The sequence below is a fragment of the Engystomops pustulosus genome, chromosome 10, assembly GCF_040894005.1.
Source record: "Engystomops pustulosus chromosome 10, aEngPut4.maternal, whole genome shotgun sequence".
NCBI lineage: Eukaryota > Metazoa > Chordata > Amphibia > Anura > Leptodactylidae > Engystomops > Engystomops pustulosus.
This window is the reverse complement of record NC_092420.1, coordinates 76,042,714-76,062,797: the sequence shown is the minus strand read 5'-3', so window position 1 is coordinate 76,062,797 and position 20,084 is coordinate 76,042,714. Positions and strand designations below refer to the sequence as shown.

The window sequence follows — 20,084 nt, the reverse complement described above, 5'->3', positions numbered from 1 at the left end:
CGGAAAAAATTTCACAAACATATTGGGGCACATTCACTAAATGCAGTTTGCCTGTGTATAGTGCAGGGGGCGCTAGATTCAGGATTTCTGGCGCCCGTTCTTCATGAATCTGGCGCCATCCTGCTCTGCCAGAGCGCACCAACTTCTTTCTGGTGCACCATAGGGCTTGCAACACACTTTTGTCAGACTTTGCATGATAAATCTGGCGCAAGGTCCGACTGAGCACTGAACGCCCCCTAATTTATGTCGCATGAAGCCTAGTGCAACTGCGCCACAAAAGGTTTATGTGCGACACTATTGTGGTGCAGACACTTCTTAAATACATATGCAAGCAGTTGGCACCTAAAAGAAGGTGCAGAAAACTGGCGCAAGGACCTTAGTAATTGTGACCCATTGGACCACATTTATAGAAAACAAGTGCAGTTTTCCTGTGTAGTGTGTAGGGGGCGCTAGATTCCGGAATTGTGGCGCACATACTTCATGAATCTGGCGCCCCCTGCACAGCTCCCCACAGAGTAAACCAAAAATTTTTGGGGGAACCTTTAACATTGAGCGTATGACACAATTCAGTCCGACTGTTCTTTAAAGTCAGACAAAAAATGTGGTCCATTTAGTTTTCCCATGGAAGGATTATTACATGTAGTCACCATGTCTATACGTTCTTATATCAGTGCACATCTCACCATGAGCAGACTCGGAATCTCGTAACATGGCTTTAGAGGCCTCCTCCGCTCTCCTCATTTGCTCCTGTAGGTAACGTAGATCAGTCGCCTGACTTTGGCCATTGCCAGCACCAGCCAGACCCTGCAGCTGTCTCCTGTACAAAGTCATCTAGAGAAAGCAATCATATGCATGAGTTATATTGTTCTATGAATTCTATACGGTAAGTGAATGGTTGGTATACAAGGACTCTATAGTGACGTACCTGGCTGCTGACCTGCGAATAACAACTAGGACACTGCGGCTGATCACAGTTCTCCCCATAGAATTCAGGTTTGCACACACAAGAGCTATCCTTCTGACAGCTCAGCTGCTGGGAACCCACTGGGTGACAGGCACAGGCTGCAAGACAAGAAGGAAACACCATATTCAGCTGCACAACATGTCCCTCATACAGCCATGACACTAGGGAGCCTATAGAACTGCTTATTAATTGTTACCTATACATTTGCGTTCAGGGTTAGGATCCATGGGGTCACCGTAGTATCCTTCCCTGCAGCGCTCACAGTAGAATCCTGCGGTGTTATAGATACATTTCAGACATTCTCCGCTCACTCTGTCGCAGTTTCCCGATACATGGGGGTCGATATTGCTGTTACACGTACAAGGCGTGCAGTGGCGTCGGGGTCCGTGTTCTCCCTCAGGATCACCAAAATATCCATCTGCACATATTTCACAGCGAGGACCTGGTGTGGGAATAGTTATAATAATAATAGTATTATCCATAATAAGATTTATAACTTTTGTAACACAATATTTGCCTCTCGTATTATATAAATCAATAGGAGAAATATATTTGTGTAATGGAGAGAAGACAGCGGTTGTATAAACTGAAGTTGTCTCTGAGATAAAAGCAGAAACTACTTCTAGAGTTTTCGGATAACACTTCAATGGAATCTGTCAGCAGTTTTCACTATGGAAATCTGCACACAGTGATACATTTGTCTCTGGACATCTTTGTAACCATATCTTCTTGTGTGTTGGTTAGTAGCAGCAGGACGGTGAAAAGTGCATTCATCTTCCCAGATTGTAGCTGGACTTGGGAAACTCTTTTGCAATGGTGTGAGAAATCTCTTCATTGCTGTACAGCCCCTCGCTAGGCAGCCAAGCTACTCTTTCAACTTTTTTGTGTGTTAATCCTCCCCCTACTGTAAATTGATATATCTCTTAAAGGAAATCTACCATCAAAATCCAGCATGATAAACCAGGGACTCTTACTCATAGATCCAGGCACCATGACTGTGGTAATCTTCTTATATTTGTTGTCCATGGTCTCCTTTCTTCTAAAAGCAACTTTTAAAATTATGCTAATGAGCCTGAAGGGCCGACTGGGGGTGTTACCAGAGACCCTCCGTGCTGCAGCTTCACAGACTGTTACTATGTCTCACCCTCCCCTCTACTCCTGCTCAGCACTTCCCCCGCACTCTGCTTGACGTAATCTCACTACAGCACAGGAATTTTTAGAATACAGTAGGTTGGAGAAGTATGCCTGCACAGTGTAACAGCCTGTGAAGCTACACCATGGAGGGGCTCTGGTAACAGCCCCCGGAACCCTTCAGGCTCAGTAGCATAATTCTAAAAGTTTATTTTAGAAGTAAGGAGGCCATAGATGAAAAAAACAAGAAGAATCACACAGACTAGAACGTTTGCTTTTCTTCCATACAACATTCATGTTACTCACCACTATGGCCTGCAGGACAGTGATCACACACAGGTTCCTGAGTTTCAGGAGACAATAAACATCCTATGCCAGCACCACAAGGACAGGACAGACATCTCTGGGGGTCCCGGGGGTCGTTATACTGTCCATGTGGGCAGTCAGCGCAGTCTAAATTCTGATTCTCATCACCAGAATAACAGTCACCTGATAAATCATAAAAATGCAACACAAAATATTCAGTAACGCTGTATGTGAAGAAACTCATTATAACCAAAGAGGAATTAATAGAAGAACCTGTTTCTGGGTCACAGCGGCCTCCCCCTTGGCATCTACAAGGAAGACATCTGCTGAAAGCCCCCAGTGCTGGAGATTCCCTGTAGTATCCTTGGGCACACTGCTCACAGGAATCCCCTCTGTAGCCCACCGGACAATCACATGTCTCTACCCAAGGAGCCGAATCCCCCGGACCAGGATGAGCGGAGACTAGAGTAACACTTTGTAGGTATCCTGTACCTGGTAACGGGAGATAACAGAAACTGATCATATACAGGCTTTTCCATGCAAATCCAACACATTTTGTATTCATTTTTAAAAACTGTGACAGACTGGACCCGTCACATTAGAATTTAAAGGAAATCTACCACCAGGATTTAGGATTGTAAACCAAGCCCACTGACATACTGGTTTGAGTCCCCTCTGACAGGATGCACTCTTCTTTAAGCTTCACACCCTTGTTTTTAAGAGAAAAAGCTGTAAAAAATTATGCAAATGAGCCTGAGGGGCTCCAAGCTCCATTAACACCTATGAAACTTGGAGTCCCTTAGGCTCATTTGCCCAATTTTCAAAGCTTTTTTTTGTAAAAATCAGGGCATAAAAAGCTAAAAGATTTTAATAGATTTCCTTTAAGTATAGGCAGTATAAGAATTGAAAATGAGGTTGGCCCTAGCTGTATGAAGGTCCTGACACTGTCCCTAACATGTCAATGAATGTGCCGTACCTCCTACAATTGTGTATTGTCAAATACAGAATTTTTTTTCTATATGGGTGCATAACTAACTTTTTAAACTGACTGAAGAACTGTAGTAACTGCTTCCACCACTGGGGGGCACAGTAGACAGTGAATTGAAGTCTAGAAGTAAACTCAGGAGTCATTTGCTAAAGCCCCTTTCACACAAGCGTTGCAGGGTTTCATCAGAGTCTGATCAGAGTGCGATCCGGGTTTGGTCATTGAAAAACGCAAGTCTGGCAAAACCCATTGGTCCTGCACGTCAAAAACCCACATATGAAAAAAACGCTCATATATAAAGGGGCTCTAGAGTGGCTTTTCTGGTGCTGGGTAAGATTCAGCACACACATTTATCTCATCTTTTGCCTGTCCGTAGTAATAAAACTACACCTTTATTTCTTATCATTGAAGGATAATCAGCTTCACACAATGTAAGGCACACTGCCGGTGCCTGCTGTACGGTAGCACGGCGGGCACACGGCAGTGCCGGGGAGGAGAGGGAGAGCGCGGCTCACCCCCGCCCCTCTCCCTAGTATGCCATAGAAAGATAGGACATGTCCTATCTTTCTACAGGGTATGGAGCTGTATGGTGCCGCCTGTGTGCTGCACTGTACCGTACCCGTTGGGCACCGTGCCTATTGCCGTCTATGGGGGACATATATCGGCCGTATATACCGCGGCCCTATATACGTGCCCCATACGTTCGTCTGAGTGTAGCCTAACCATAATTTCGGTCTTGAAGGAAATTTTTTAAGCAGAATCAAAGGTAGCAGTGCCTTGGATCTTTGGTTTCCATGTACGTCACAGCTAGCAATCACCAAGAGAGTTGAGTAGTTTGGGCACATGACACTGGTATTTCATTTTGTTACCAGAGAAGTTTGCATTTTTGCATTGGAAAAAGTGAAAAATAGTTTTTAGACCAGGGGTGTAACTACAGTGGTAGCAGCTATGGGGCCCACAATGTCAGGGGGGCCCAGCATTCGACCTGACACACTAAAGAGTGGAGGATGTGCATCATTATATCCATATTATGCAGCACATTGTACTGCATGATATGTATATAACATATATGCAATATATATATGCTGCATCTGTGATGTGTATATGTTGTATGTGTATATGGTGTATGGCGTCTGCATATACTGTATGTGTGTATATATGCTGTGTGTTTGTAAATGTCACTTTATGTGTGTTTATATATATGAGCATATGTGCATAAATGTATAAATGTGTGATTGTAACTTGCATGTGTGAGTATACAAATATGTATAATTTTGTAAGTAGGAAGGGGGGCCCCATGCAGAAGCCTGCTAGGGGGCCCTGTCTCTCCTAGTTACGCCACTGCTTTAGACAATTTAATGAATCTGCTTAGAATCTACTCAGACTTAATCCATACTTTCCAACATTTGGCAAGTCCATAGCTGAATTGCCCACAATGCGAGAACATACACTTCTATTTTGTAGGCCACACTCTTATAAAGGGTTCCCCAAACTATGGCCCGTGGGCCACATGCGGCCCGCGAACCGCTTCGATCCGGCCCCCTACACTTGGCGCGCCAGCACCGGGCCCTCACGGCCTGCGACAGTCGGGCAGGAGCCTCCGTCCGTCCGGACAGGAAGCTCCTGCCAGTCACTGTACAGTGCTCGGTGTGGCCGGAAACGACTGCTCGGGCACTATTACTGGAGCGCTGTGGCCGGAATACAACCCCGGCGCACATCGCTCCATGAACTAGGCTGCGCGTTGACGTCATCGCGCGGCCGCGCACCCCTTCTTGCTGGGACGCGGCAAGAAGATAGAAGACTTAGGTGACTACAGGGTTTTTATTTTTTTATTAAAGGGCAGTAAAAAGATTGTGGCGACTGGGGGCTAGTATAGTTAGTTATGAGGGGCAGAATAAGAAATAATTAATTATAAGGGGCAGCATAGGAAATAATTAATTATAAGGGCAGCATAGGAAATAATTAATGGTGCGGGTATAGGAAATAATTAATTATGAGGGGCAGTTTAGTAATTAATGGGGGGGGGGGTCATATTCAATAATTAATGGAGAGAGGTCCCAGTATATTAATGAATTAATTGGGCCAATATATAAAATAGTTCACAAGGGGGTGCAGTATATCAAATAATTAATTTAGGGGGGTGCCAGTGTATTATGGATGCGGTCACATGTACCGCTATTTATTTTTAGACTTTAGTCCGGCCCTCCAACGGTCTGAGGGGGACAGTGAGCGGCCCCCTATGTAAAAAGTTTGGGGACCCCTGCTCTTATATAACATGCATCTATTTTGAGCATAGGCATTTATTGGCCATGAGGAGCGCATCTCTCTTTTAGGTATGTAAAATATCTTAGATTCCGCTTTCTGGAATCTTCGGGAATGTTCAGAAAAGTCAACATTGATGCCTTTGTCAGGAAACAAAAATTATGTTCTTATGGAAACTTACTGTATTCTCCATAAGTGGCACGAATTCTTAAAGATGTCACATTACTTAAAAGACGGCGAAAGTCAAAATGACTGATCTTGGGAGTCCAAGGGCTATAAGAGAGTTCATCCAATCTGTGGGGAGGACACAGTCACGTCAGTGTGTTTTACATTGCAAAATACAGAATTTTTTTTTTTGAGGGATGTCACCTCACCTGAAGGTATATGTCTGGGGTAATCTGCAGGGCAGGGAAGTCTTTGATGTGGTAAGAGGGGCTGTCACTCTCAAGCCTCCTCCTTCCAGTATGATATCTTCAGCCCCGGCCCTGTGACGCCCTCGATCCACACGGAAACTTACGGAGAACACCTGACTATAACTCCGGGACTGATCTCCTAGAAAAGTGCCTGAAAAATGATAATGTATTGTTTATAGCGGAGGTCTTCTCATGGGGGGGGGAGGTGTCTCATTGACATTCCTAGACTTCTTGGTCTGGGTGCGACTGCCCATGTTATGCCCCTGCAATATAGCTGGATCTCCATTAGGCTACATTCAAACGAACGTATGGGGGATGTATATATGGCCGTCGTATATATGGCGTATACACGTGCCCCATACATTTCTATGGGCTCACGGCCCTGTACGGGAGCGGTACGGTGCTCACAGGTGCAGCACCGTACTACCGTACTACTCCGTAGCCTGTAAAAAGATAGGACATGTCCCATCTTTCTACATAATATGGCGCCGTGCACTGTATAGTCCTATGGAGAGGGGCGGGGGTGAGCTGAGCTCATCCCCTGCTCCTCTCCGCAGCGCCAATGTATGCCTGCTGTACTGTAGTACGGCGGGCATACATCGTGTGAATGTAGCCTTATACTGTATCACATCCCATGGTTCACTATACCTGGGGCACTGAAATACAGAGGTTCCAGCTGCCGGGATGCTAGATAGACTTCCTTATGATGGCGAGACTTGCGGACAGGGACGGAAGCAGGGGATCCATCTTTCAGAACTGCGGTCCAACCTTCCACATCTATAGGAAATATACAATATTAGAAATAAACATGCAATTTTCAATGCAGTAACATCAATAGACCCCTATGGATCCAACAGATACCAAATGACGGTCCATTGCATATCGCCAGGAAAGTTATACATGGAAATTACTGAAGATAAAATGTAGCCTATAACAACTGCATATAAAGAGCTATAGGAAACCTCATACAGAGATGAGACTACACAAGAGGAAGCTCCTATTGTGAGACAACATACACAGGAGGAAAAATTTGTATTTCTAACCATTCTCAAAAGCGGATGTGATCTCGCTCCTGCTGTAGTCCGTGGAGCTGCTGCAACTCGCTGAATGTCCATAGCAGAAACACTGCAAACATCCCTCGGAGCGCCCGGCCTGCAGATCGTAGTATCCAGGCTTACACCTAGGATAGACACCAAAGTTATTGCTGACTGTGCGCATCCAGGACAAAGTAGTTTTCTACAAATGAAAAAAGAAAATCTCACACTTCCGTATACTTGTGCCCCCTACGGGTTATATACTACATCCCTGCTATTTAGCAGTGCAGAATAACAATTAAGTTCTGACCCTTCATTTTTTAATATTTTTTATTGATATTAAATATACATACAATTTCCAAACGTATATATATTTATATAACACATTTCTATACAACATATACACTCAATCCCTCTGAACATCCCATACGATGTCCCACTAATTTAATATCACTTCAAATATAAAAGTAATGAATCAAATAAATTAGAGAAGGAAAAGGCACAAGTTATTCATTTACCATCAATATTACATAAGGGCTAATCTCCCATGTCTGCCATTTTTTTCCATATATTTCCATTGTTTTATGTTTTATTTTTTTTTTCTAATTAGATCCAAAATTAACTTCCGATTTCTGTTGCAGCACTACAAAAATCACTTCAGTCGAAACTGCATGATGATGATGTCACCACTAGTGGGAGCTCTCTGCATGCAAAAATTCAGTGATTGAAATAATACACAGGAAGCTCCTGTGCTACCCCTAGTTGTGGATGTAGGGTGTTCCTCTGAACAGTCTATCATATCCCCAACTGGTAACAACCAAATAGAAATGTAATTTATAGAAGAAAATTATAGAAAATCATTCCTTTAGTCTCACTCATTAGGAGAGGTGACAGATACAGATGTAGGTGACATTAAAGGGGTTGTCCAGCAATATCAAGTTTTCTTCTGTCCACAGGACAGGGGACAACTTGCTCAACAGTGGGGGGTCCGAGCGGTGGGACCCTATGAATAAGGAGAATGGGAAGGGTGGCACGGTGGGTTGTGAGTAGCACTTCTGCCTTGCAGCGCTGGGGTCATGTGTTCGAATCCCACCCAGGTCAACATCTGCAAAGAGTTTGTATGTTCTCTCTGTGTTTGCGTGGGTTTTACCTCTATGATGATAATTCCCGTAAATTTAGCCATGTTGTCCCTTAGAAACAAGATCGCCTCCCCACAGCCTCCCAAGATTCTTGGTCTCCGCATACACCTAGTCAGGTCCACACTTATACACCTTAATAACATCTAGGTCTAGTGGTTAGCACTACAGCCTTGCAGCGCTGGGGACCTGGGTTCAAGTCCCATCTGCAAAGAGTTTGTATGTTCTCTCCATGTTTGTGTGGGAGTACACCGGTTTACTCCCACACTCCAAAACATACTGTTTGGTTGTTGAGATTGTGAGCCCCATGGGGACAGGGACCAATTTGACATGCTTTGTGCAGCGCTGCGTAATCTGTGTGCGCTATATAAATAAAGAATTATTATTATTAATGGGGGTTCGACATACCAAAAAATTAACAGAAGAGCTGGCTGCTCTGTCCATCTCTGACAGCAGTACCTGACTACTTCCATCAGAGCCTTAGATAGTACGGTATATGTGCATTCATTTAGGTACATGGAACCCCCGATCTGTGAATGTAGGGGATAACTTGTTGTGACTGGACAATCCCTTTAAGTGGCATACCTAGCTATGTTTAAAAATTGATAATTATATATGTATAATCAATAAATAGTGAATATTATTTCCATGGATCCATTACATTCATCCATTGTATGCACGTTTTCTATACATTTCACCATATCCCAGAAGTTCATAGCGTTCCATTACCTGTCACAGCTCTCTCCAGTGACTTGGGGTTTGCACACACAATTCCCTACACTGTCACATCCCCAGCTGCTCCCTGCTGGGTCACATAGACAGCCTTGTCGCCTGATACATGGAGAAAACAGAGGGGAATGTGCAATTAGATGGAATCACCTACAGATAATATAATGTAGCTGCATCCTATGCATCATCAATTCCTTATATCCTTCTAAGTTCTATCTGTTTATATGAAGACAGTGACCACCAGTATGGCCACCAGTGCATCAGATGTTGTGATAAAACTTTCTTTTCATTTTGCAATAATTGATAAAAAATATCAGATCCGACCATTTTCTTCTATTAATGTAAAGACCAAAATAGATGTTCTCCTTCCCTCCTCATATTTTTAACAGGATAAATCAATAATCCGTCATTGGTTGTAATATTAGTGCTGGTGTGTATCCTCTAGACATGTTGCACTGAGATCATAAATGTATTTAGTGGAGGGGAATTTTTTTAATCTAAACACAGAATATTAATTGATGTGACATTGCAAAGCAACAAAGTAAGATTTATCCCATTAAAGGAAATCTACCATCAAAATCCATCATGATAAACCAAGGACATTACTTATAGATCCAGGCACAGGGACATGGCCTCCTGGCTTCGAATGGCAACTTTTACAATTATGCTAATGAGCTAGAAGGGCTTTAGTGTGTTATCTTCACCAACTTTTAAACTGTCCCTCCCCATCTGCTCCTTCAGTACATCCCCCCTCCCTCTGCCTGTTGTAATCTCAATGTAGCAGAGGAAGTTTCTGCAAATAGTGGGGACTGCTCTTGTGCTGTGTAACAGGCTGTGAATCTGCTACACTGATGGGCTCTGGTAACACCCCCTCCACAAAGCCCTTGTGGCCCATCAGCATAACTTTACAGGTTGATTTCAGAAGATAGGAGGCCAAGGATAACACATATAAGAAGATTACAAAGAAGAGAACATAAAAAGAGTCAAAGTGAGGGTAAGATGCTCTGCAACCACTAAACTTGACTCTTCTCAAGTGAAAATTAGGTGAGAAGAGTCATACTGTGTGTTTTATAGTTAAGCAAGTGAAATTTCACAAACGTGAGGGCTATCTAGAAAGGATATTTCATAGTAGTTTAGTTGGATAAAACCTGGTGACAGGTTCTCGTTAAAGGAAATCTACCATCAAAATGAAGCATGATAAATTGGGGGCACTTACTCATAGATCCAGGCACCACAAATTATGCTAATGAGCCTGAAGGACTGCTGGAAGTTATACCAGAGCCCCTTTGCGCTGCAGCTTCACAGACCGTTACACTGTCTTACCTCTTTCTCTACTCCCTCAGCATTTCACCCCTCCCTCTGTCCAAGGAAAGTGTTAGTTCATAGTTGGAGGGAGGAAGGGCTCCTGCATGATAATTTCCTTTAAGGATGGATATTCAGGTCCTCAGGGTTACATCTTCATGTAATTAGGGGTGGATCCTGAGGTCCTCACTAAGCAATTATTATAGTAAAGTTTACTATCCACTTGCTTTGCTCTTTACGGGTGATTGCCCTGTTTTACCTACTCATGTGAGTACCCAACATTCTTATGAGAGGAAATAATACTCCTTCTTCATTGCTAGTTCTGTAGGCTTTGGTTTGTATAAATGATACTTACCTGCATCCAGCGTCAGTAAGTGAATGAAAGCCAGGCTGGCATCGGTCACACCTCTCCCCCATAACCCCGGGTTTACAGCTACAACGTCCACTGTGATCACATTGAGAGCTAAGAGAACCTGCGAAAGGAAAAACATAACATGTGACAAATCCAATACTTCAATAATATAGAAATATCTGAAATAACCAGAATTATTAACTATCATAAAATTTAAGGCAAACTCACAGCCAGTGAAACCTACCTTTATCATGGCATAGACAGGGTGCGCAGGCACCATCCTGTTGTGGGTAGTACCCGTCTTTACATCTCTCACAGTTTGGACCATCTGTTCCTCCATTACAGTCTATGCAGCGGAATCCAGAACCTGTCTGTTCCTGCAATTCTGGGTCAAACACACAGCGCTGGGATCGTCCATTACAATTGCACACAGATACATGGACTGGAGAATGGGAAAAGAAGTAACATTTAGAAAGAATATTTGTATTAACTAAAATTGGCATCAATCACCTTTGAAGCATTTCAGAAATGAATAGAGAAGGTGATAATAGTAAACTATGTAATATATGCCACTAAGTAAAGCAGCTTCTCTGTGCCTTTGCTCCTTCTTTCTCCTGTAGTGAGCGAGGTACCTGTAACCCAGTACACATCATAGAGGTAAGAAAAGGAGGCTACATGTGAACTCCTTGCAAACCTAGAGAATATTTCCATTTATGATTCAGTTCTATAAGGAGATTAGACTGTCCAGGGACTGCCTGTACTTTATCAGCATACTATGAGGTTGTGCTAACAGAAACCATCACACTGAGCAACATCCACCATAGGACCAGACAGACAACAGCCAATAGTGAATTATAACATAGGCGGTTTGGGCGGCAGCCTAGGGACCAATCCCTGTGGCACCCAAACCCCCACCAAATTTTGTACTTTGGACCTTCACCTATGAAACTCTTGTACATCTGTTCCTGCTCTCAAATACAAATGTACACAATAGCTATTTCAGGACCTTTGAAGGACCTCCAAAGGTCCAGAAACTGCAGAGTAAAAGCAGGCAGAATTAATGCATCCACATTTCCCCAAGAAGCTGATTCTAGGACCATATGTAGGAAGTGATTCCAGACTTGAAGAGGATATAATATTCATACAGCCCAAGGCCCATGCCAGTCTTAATCCATCCCTGGCTACTTCCAATTGCTGGAAACCATGAGTGGAGTGTTAGACTTCCTTAGGGTGATGCCACATGTGGCGTTTTGAACGCGTTTTTGGCCTGTTTCTAAGCAGTCCGTCAAAAACCACATGCATTAAAAAACGCATCAGTTTTTGACAGGTTTAACCAGTTATCTTAATTCAAACTGGTCGAAAACGGATGCGTTTTTTAACGGACTACTTAAAAACGGACAAAAAACGGTTTCAAAACACCATGTGTGGCATCACCCTAACACATAGGGGCACATTTACTTACCCGGTCCATTCGCGTTCCAGCTGCGGCTTCTCGGACGAGCGTTCGGGTCTTCCGGTGATTCATGAAGGTCCTGCGCCCGATGTCCACCAGGTGTCGCTGCTGCGCCGAGGTCCGCCGAGTTGCGTCGCAGTTCACTGATCTTTTCCTGGTGCATGTAAGTATGGCGCGTGCGACCAATTTTTTGTTTTAAATGGGGGTGGTTTTTCCGAATCCGTCAGTTTTTCGTTCGGCCACGCCCCCCGATTTCCGTCGCGCGCATGCCAGCGCCGATGCGCCACAATCCGATCGCGTGCGCCAAAACCCGGGGCAATTCATGGAAAATTGGCGCAAATCGGAAATATTCGGGTAACACGTCGGGAAAACGCGAATCGGGCCCTTAGTAAATGACCCCCAGATTCTCCCCTATTTCCTGAATCATTCTGGATCCCTAATCTACAAGCAGGGTTTATTATATCTTTAGGCTTTCCCTGGATATCATCCATTTCCATCTGCCGGAATATGTCACAACTCATTTATTTCCGAACACCAGACAGTGATAATCTGAGCTGAGAACTGGTAATTTGGGCCGTTTAGGTGACGTAGACACAGTATGATAACAGACACAGTATGGTAATTTCCTGATATAAATGGTTACGGCTGCTTAGAAGTCACTATTAAGGAAGGGTCTAGTAATTGTAAGCCAGGCTGATCCAGCAAGACTCAGGTTGTAACACGATTACATTCCACGCCAGTAACATGCCAGCCAAAAGGAGATCTCTTCTTACAATGTAATAATGCTTTACCCACCCAAAGAGCCCCATCTGTTCCGACTTAGAATATTCTAGAGTCACATGACTCTCTGGGGGGTATATATTACCGCCTTCCAAACAGTAAAAAGCTGAATTATTATTTTTCCCTTGCTACGCCTCTTGCACCTTATTTATGAAGTGCCGGCTCCACAAATATCGTGGCTTTTTCGACAATCACGACTTCTGTTCTGTTTTTCGGTGCAAAATTGTGGAGCCGCTTGTGAGTCTGTATGGCTGGGTTTGTGGCGCACTTTTTGCCGCATAATTAGAGCAGCTAAAAGCCAAATCATTAATCCCTTGCACCACAAACTTATGAAAAGCGCCGCCCTGCACCAAAATTGATAAATGCCCCCCTCTATCACCAACCCCTGACACCTTTTTTAATGTGTGGCAAATTCTGCAGTCAACAGATATATTACTATAGGAAATTCCAACGGAGCTGTTAAAGCATCACAATTTTGATGCTAAAAATTATATTTTAAAAGTGTTATCAGATTTACTATGGTGAATGTAACAGCACCTAGTAGACCGAACCTTATATAAAGCTGTTACACAGCTTTATGTGTGTGAGATGGTAATCCTCAGCTCCTCTTATAACATTCTCCCTGCAGATAGGACACTATGTACAATCTGCTCAGCTCCTCCTGCTCTATAACATGCTGCCTGCACATAGGACACTTTATACAATCTGCTCAGCTCCTCCTGTTCTATAACATGCTGCCTGCAGATAAGACACTATGTACAATCTGCTCAGCTCCTCCTGTTCTATAACATGCTTCCTGCAGTTTTTAAGAAATAAAGGCTTTAAAATTATGGAAATAAGCCTGAGGGGCTTCAGGCTCCATTAACACCTGTGAATCTTGGAGACTCTCAGGCTCTTTTGCATAATTTTAAAATCCTTTTTTTGTAAAAACCAGGGCACAAGAAGCTGAAAAGAAGAGCAGATCCTGGCAGGGGGCACACACCAGTATGTCATTGTAATTGGTTTACAAACCTTCATCCTGGTGGTAGATGTCCTTAAAATGTCAATACACATCTCACTGATGACACAGAAACCAATGTATTTGGATAGCTATGATGACACTCTGTTCTATTTTATTTCACTTTTAGACATATATTTACAGTAGTTAAAGTTCTTCCTGTATGTGTTGTTACCTTCTTTTATTGTGCTACCACTCAGTACAAGCGTAGAAGGGCTATTGCCAAGTACTATTTTAAAGGCATTTTCCCATTAAACAAGTAGGCCCTATCCACAGGATCAGTGATGAGACCCCAACAGATCACAAGAACAGGGGGTCTAATGGGATTAGATGGTGGTCCCCTTTAAATTTAATTTAAAAACAGAAAACCAATGTCTTGGGATGAGATGATTTCAAGAGGAGGACGTACCCACAACGTTGGGGGAGGCCGCCATGACGCGGTCGAGGGGGAGGAAGCCGTTGCTAGGGGGAGGTGTAATTTGTGGCGGGAGTAGTCAGGGGGAGGTATTAAATGAGAAAAGAATAGTGAGGGGATCAGCCATTTTAGGTTTAACAAGCAAAGGAGTCCCGCCCACCCGCCCTAGAGGATGCAGGAAGCAGTGGTGGGATAGGGGCTTATAATTGTCACTGCAGCATAGGGCAGGGGGAAGGGAAAAGTCCTTGGAGTTGGTGGAGCTACAAGGGGGAAGAAGAAAATGGCGACCAGGACTCCCCAGTGCCGTGTCATGTTTTATTCAGCGCACAACTGCCAAGATACATAGGGCCACATGGGGCAGCACAGTGGCTTAGTGGTTAGCATTACAGCTTTACAGCGCTGGGGACCTGGATTCAAGTCCCAGGTCAAAATCTGTACTATGTGCAGCTTGCCTGTGTATAGTGCGGGGCACTAGATTTAGGATTTCTGGCGCACGTTCTTCATGAATCTGGTGCTTCTTGCATTGTTCCAACAGAGTGCACCACTTTTTTTTGGTGCACTTTTAACATGGGGCGTGAGACACATTTCTGTCAGGCTTTGCATGATAAATCTGGCGCATGGTCCGACTGAGCATTAGAACGCCCCCTTCAGTGCAGAAATTTACCTGACGCATCAAAAATTCTGCATGGAGAAGGGGAGTTCCACTGCAAAGTCGGACTGTGCGCCACAAAACCCCATGTTAAAGTTGCACCGAAAATATAAGTTGGTGCACTCTGTCGGGGGAGTGGATGGAGCACCAGATTCATGAAGAACATGTGCTAGAAATCCTAAATGTTGGGCCCCCTGCACACTATACAGGCAGTGTGCAGTTTGCACTGTTTCTAATAAATGTGGGCCATAGTGTCCTATCTGCAGGACACATGTTACACATGTGTCATTTACTAAATATGGTTGCCTACTGGACTCTGACCCAGAAAAAAAATTCACAATTGTCAAAGTATATCAAGCTATGCATCATTTGGATCAGCTCTTCTATCCAATAGGAAGGACCGTAGGTTCAGTGTTATAGTTTCTTAGTGACATCATTTATCCCTACACCTTATAAAACCTCATTATGGCTACATGCACACGATGTATACCCGCCATACCGTAGTACATCGGCGCAGGGGAGAGGAGGAGGGGGGAGCGCTGCTCACCCCCGCCCCTCTCCATAGGAATATATGGCGCACGGCGGCATATTCTGTAGAAAGATAGGACATGTCCTATCTTTCTACGGGCTACAGAACGGTACGGTACCGCAAGTGTGTTGCACCGTACCGCTCCTGTACGGCGCCACAAGGCCATTGAAGTGTATGGGGGACATATATAAGTCCCCCATATGTGGGAATATAGCCTATTTGTTTTCAGACTTCACTTACATTGTATCAGATTGTGTACAGAACTTCCTAATATTACAGTGTCAGCCTGTAGAGCAGTATATAATAATATGTATAATGATTCACTATTGCAATATCCACATTTAGCTCTATGCCAGTGTACAGATGTAGCAGGGTTGAATTTGTAATGTAAATCAGTGATTTTCAACCTGTGTGCCGTGGCACACTAGTGTGCCGCGACACATGGTCGGGTGTGCCGCGGGGAAATTTCCCCAAACTATGGTGCCCCCTGTGTTTTGTTTCCCGGCAATGTGCAGCGATGCGCAGTCAAGGCTTCTTACAATGTAGGAGATGTGTACAATAACACATGTGCAAGCTTTGAACCTCGTGCGACAAAATGACGTCACCGAGGCCGGCGCATCATCCTGAGAGCGGAGAGACTCTTGCATTTGCCCACCGCCAAGGTAATGCCCACCAATAATGCTGACTATATGAGCTTTTGCCTGAGTATATGAACTGTTGGCAGAATACTCAGCATATGAGCTGGTACTTTTAGTACTCCAGCAGTATACTGCATATAACAATGAGAAATGTAAAATGAGAAATACTATAGTCATGAGGCTGGAGTACTACAAGTACCAGCCCACATGCTGAGTATATGAGCTGGCACTTGTCCTCTGGCCTCATGGCCATAGTACTTCTCATTGTACCCCTTTATTTTGCAGTATATGAGCCACAAAATAATCAGCACCATATACTAAAAACAGGGAGAAACTGAGAACTGTTGAGGAAGAGCTTCGTGTGTGTCTTTCCACCATTCCTGCCAGGATATCCCTTTTGTGTTTATCGAAACAGGCCCAGGTTTCACACTGAGTGAGTAAAATAAATTTAGAATCTATATTATTAACTATATGTATAATGTGACTGTTTTAGTGTCGTTTTGTGCTATTTTGGTTGGTGGTGTGCCCCAGGATTTTTTAAGTATAAAAAGTGTGCCGCGGCTCAAAAAAGGTTGAAAATCACTGATGTAAATGATAACTTTGTTTTCAAGAATGAAAAATACACAGTAAATTATGAAGTCAGAATCTCTGACAACGTTCTGCTGCTTCTCTTTCCTGGACTTATTTCATACACACAATTATATTGTCTCCATGTCTGCAATTACACATCAGGATGACTACATCCTCTCTATCATCAGTCATGATCCAAAAAGCATGACATCTTCTCATGAGTTCCCTGGAACATAACTATATAAGGAAAAAAGTTTCCATCGTCTGACATGCCTGCGAAACAAGAGGGCTTCACCCTGCCAGATAATGTCACAGCACAACTGGTAAAGTCCCTTCTGCCATCATTTTGGGTAACCAATAATATAAAGTACCGGGAGAATATGAACCACAAAATACCTTCTACCGCAGTGTTTTTCAAAATGAAATGCTGCAAAACCACAATTCCTAACATCTCTATGAGTTTTCAGGACATGCTGGGAGTTGTAGTTTTACAAACGTTGTTGCTGAGAGGGCTTGCTCCTCTTTTGCGGCTCACATTTGGATTGTTCACAAACTTTCTTAAGCCCCTAAACACATAAATGAGTTTATTTTTTAATAAACAGTTCCATTTATGTCTATAGGCAATGTCTGGAATTACAGATATATTTACTAGAACAAGTAAGAGATGCAATACTAGACACAGCCACAGGACAAGAGTAGCGCTGTTTCTGAAAAAAACTAAAGCCAACTGACTCCCCTATTGAGTAAAGTCTTTGCTCCTGGCAAAGTACAAGGATAAAGTTATTGGCTTCCACTGTACGTGACGACCTATTCCCAACACCAAAAGTAACATTTTGATTCTCACCATCAATCGATGATGCAGCAAACACCACTGACAGTGGACCCAGGAGTGGAAGCAGCAGTAGCAGTGGGTCCAGGCTCCTCCATAGAACCATCCTATTGTGGTTGCTGTAATAATTTGGGGGTCTGTGTCTCGTGCACCCTGCACCCTCAGTCTGGCGGCTTTGGTCTCCTTCAGGTGTGTTTTATGAGTTTGCTGTAACCTGACTCATTACAGACAAAGATCCTCTGTTGTGACTCACCCTCTGAATAACAGCCCAACCCTTCCCCATTTCACAGACACACACTAGATCCTGCCCCAAAGATACAACCTGCTCAGTGTACAGCGGGGAGGACCTGCACAATACAGGAGAGCGGATTGCACTGTTCTGACACTAGCGGTGTAGCTGGCCAAAGTAACCCTGTCCCAGATGAAACCCGGGTATAGTTTGGGTAGGCCAGAGGTATAACAGAACGCAGCCTGGGTATAGCCTGGCCCAGGTCACAGTATACCCAGGGGATAAAATCTATACCAGGGGATGTAAGATAGCATAGGCCACACTATATCCCTCTAGGCCTGGCTCATGTGTCTCTGCCTCCATGATGCACTTGTCAGGAGCGCAATATGGAGGCTGGGTCCGAAAAACACTTTTCCTTCATTGTGGCTGCTGGAGGGGCACTAGGGGAATTTTGGCTCCGGGGGAAAGGGGGACTGTTACTACTGCAGAGGCACTGTGGCTGTAGGAGGGTAGTGTGGCTTCTGGAGGGGCATTGTAGCTACTGGGGAAACACTGTCTGCTGGAGTGGCTGGCACTGTGGCTTTGGCACTGTGGCTGCAGGATGGGCACTGTGGCTGCTAGAGGGACAATGTGGCTATTGGAAGTGCTTTGATTGCAGGGGGCACTGTTGCTACTGGGGGCACACTGGCTGCTGCGAGCACTGTGGCTGTTGGAGAGGCACCCTGCCTGCTGAGTGGGGGCACTGTGGCTGCTAGGGGGGGTCACTGTGGCTGCAGGGAGGATTTGCTTTGTGGTTGTCCTCAAATGTCTTATTGTCATGGTAATGCTGTATAAACGTTACTACTAATCAGCTCAAGTAAATACATTTATATAGTAATAAAATATTTTTTTTACATTGCTTTAACCACATGTAGATGTTAACTGTGTTTATGTAAACATTATTTAAATGCATTATTTACATAACGTTTACGTAAAAGGAATGAACAATGCTTGGATGCATTCACACATTTGCTGGATACAGAACATTTACATAAATGCTACGGCATGTGAACTTCATGTTAGGGATGTATATATCTGGCCAAAAATTTGTGACTGCATATACTTCCCCATAACCAGCACCGCTCCGCGACGTACACAAGGAAAAGATGGAGCATGCTCTACCTTTCCCCATGTGTGCGGCCATGCACCGCTTTTCTCTATGGATGGGGGAGCGGTCACCTCCTCCTCCTCTCCAGCGCATAGCGGTATGTGTATACGGCTGTGTGAATGAACCCTTAGGCTGCATTTACACAGTGCATATACATTGTGGTTACATCACGCTAACATCTTGTTGAAGTAGACTGTCTCTGTTTATGCAAACAACATTTGATCGCAATGTTTACACACAATGTTTGAGTTTATGTAAACATTATGTGACCATGATGTAAGGCTGCGTTCACACATTGCGTTTACATTGCTGTAATATTGCATTGATTTAAACAGTAATTATGGGAATGCAATTAGAACTCAATCTCTACATTCACTCTATATTTACATGCGTGAGGTTGGGCTGCTTTCACACATAGCATTTACATTGTATTAACATGACAGTGATTTAACAGCATTTACAGCCTACAATTGCAATTTCTTGCACACAGCAATTGGTGTGTGCAAGAAATCTGGAGGGAGAGGCTGATGTACTGGGTCTCCCTGGGGCAACCTCTTAATGTCTGTAATATATGTCCCTGGGTGATGGATGGGGAGCCCGTGGTGGTACAGCCGTATCCAGGGACCAGACCGAGGCAACATTGTGCAAAAAAATGGTTCTTTATTAGAACAACTGCAGGCAACAGGCCAGAACGATCTCGGAACAGATTCCAGACTACAGGAGATTAAGGATTACTGGAGTGGTCATGGAGAGTGATCCTCAGGAACTGGTTCACCTGCCTGGTAGCAGATGCAGGCTGGGATGGAGCTGTGTCCAGTTGTGAATGCTGCAGCTCTTGTCCTGGGTTTAGCTGAGTGTTAGCCCTGATGGTGGACTGACACTGTTTCTCTCTCTCTGTGACACAATGTGCTCTCTAGTGAGAGCTGGCTTCCAAAAGGCCTGTGCTCAGAAGCAAGACCTTGTGATCTGGAACTGACTGACTGACCTAGGCCCTACCTGTCCAGGGGTTTTTTATTATCCTGGTCAGGTGGTGGCTCACTCTCCAATCACACTCCAGTGTACATGGTAAAATACAATTGGTTAGAATTCACATACGGTTAACCATTGCCTGTTCAGGCAGGATACCTAGTACCTAGGAGGGTTCGTGACTCCCTCTGTCAGCTCCTAACCTGGAGAGGGCGCTGTACACAACTACTCCCTTGCCCATGTATTGGCAGGGGTGTTGCATAACTTA

General features: G+C 44.1%; 1 protein-coding gene across 1 annotated transcript in view; it reads right to left on the bottom strand.

Moving 5' to 3' along the window:
* The window catches only part of LAMC2 (laminin subunit gamma 2), a 29,493-nt gene extending 11,787 nt beyond the window's left edge, over window positions 1-17,706 (bottom strand). The window contains exons 1-13 of the mRNA XM_072128690.1: window positions 17,490-17,706; window positions 10,859-11,056; window positions 10,618-10,735; window positions 8,961-9,062; window positions 7,105-7,241; window positions 6,710-6,838; window positions 6,023-6,212; window positions 5,830-5,942; window positions 2,675-2,893; window positions 2,402-2,584; window positions 1,161-1,406; window positions 926-1,062; window positions 684-831 (exon numbers count right to left, since the gene is read on the bottom strand). Coding sequence (XP_071984791.1) covers window positions 684-831; window positions 926-1,062; window positions 1,161-1,406; window positions 2,402-2,584; window positions 2,675-2,893; window positions 5,830-5,942; window positions 6,023-6,212; window positions 6,710-6,838; window positions 7,105-7,241; window positions 8,961-9,062; window positions 10,618-10,735; window positions 10,859-11,056; window positions 17,490-17,580 — 2,011 coding nt within the window. The 5' untranslated portion in view covers window positions 17,581-17,706. The remainder of the gene's footprint in view (window positions 1-683; window positions 832-925; window positions 1,063-1,160; window positions 1,407-2,401; window positions 2,585-2,674; window positions 2,894-5,829; window positions 5,943-6,022; window positions 6,213-6,709; window positions 6,839-7,104; window positions 7,242-8,960; window positions 9,063-10,617; window positions 10,736-10,858; window positions 11,057-17,489) is intronic.
* Window positions 17,707-20,084: the final 2,378 nt, after the last annotated feature.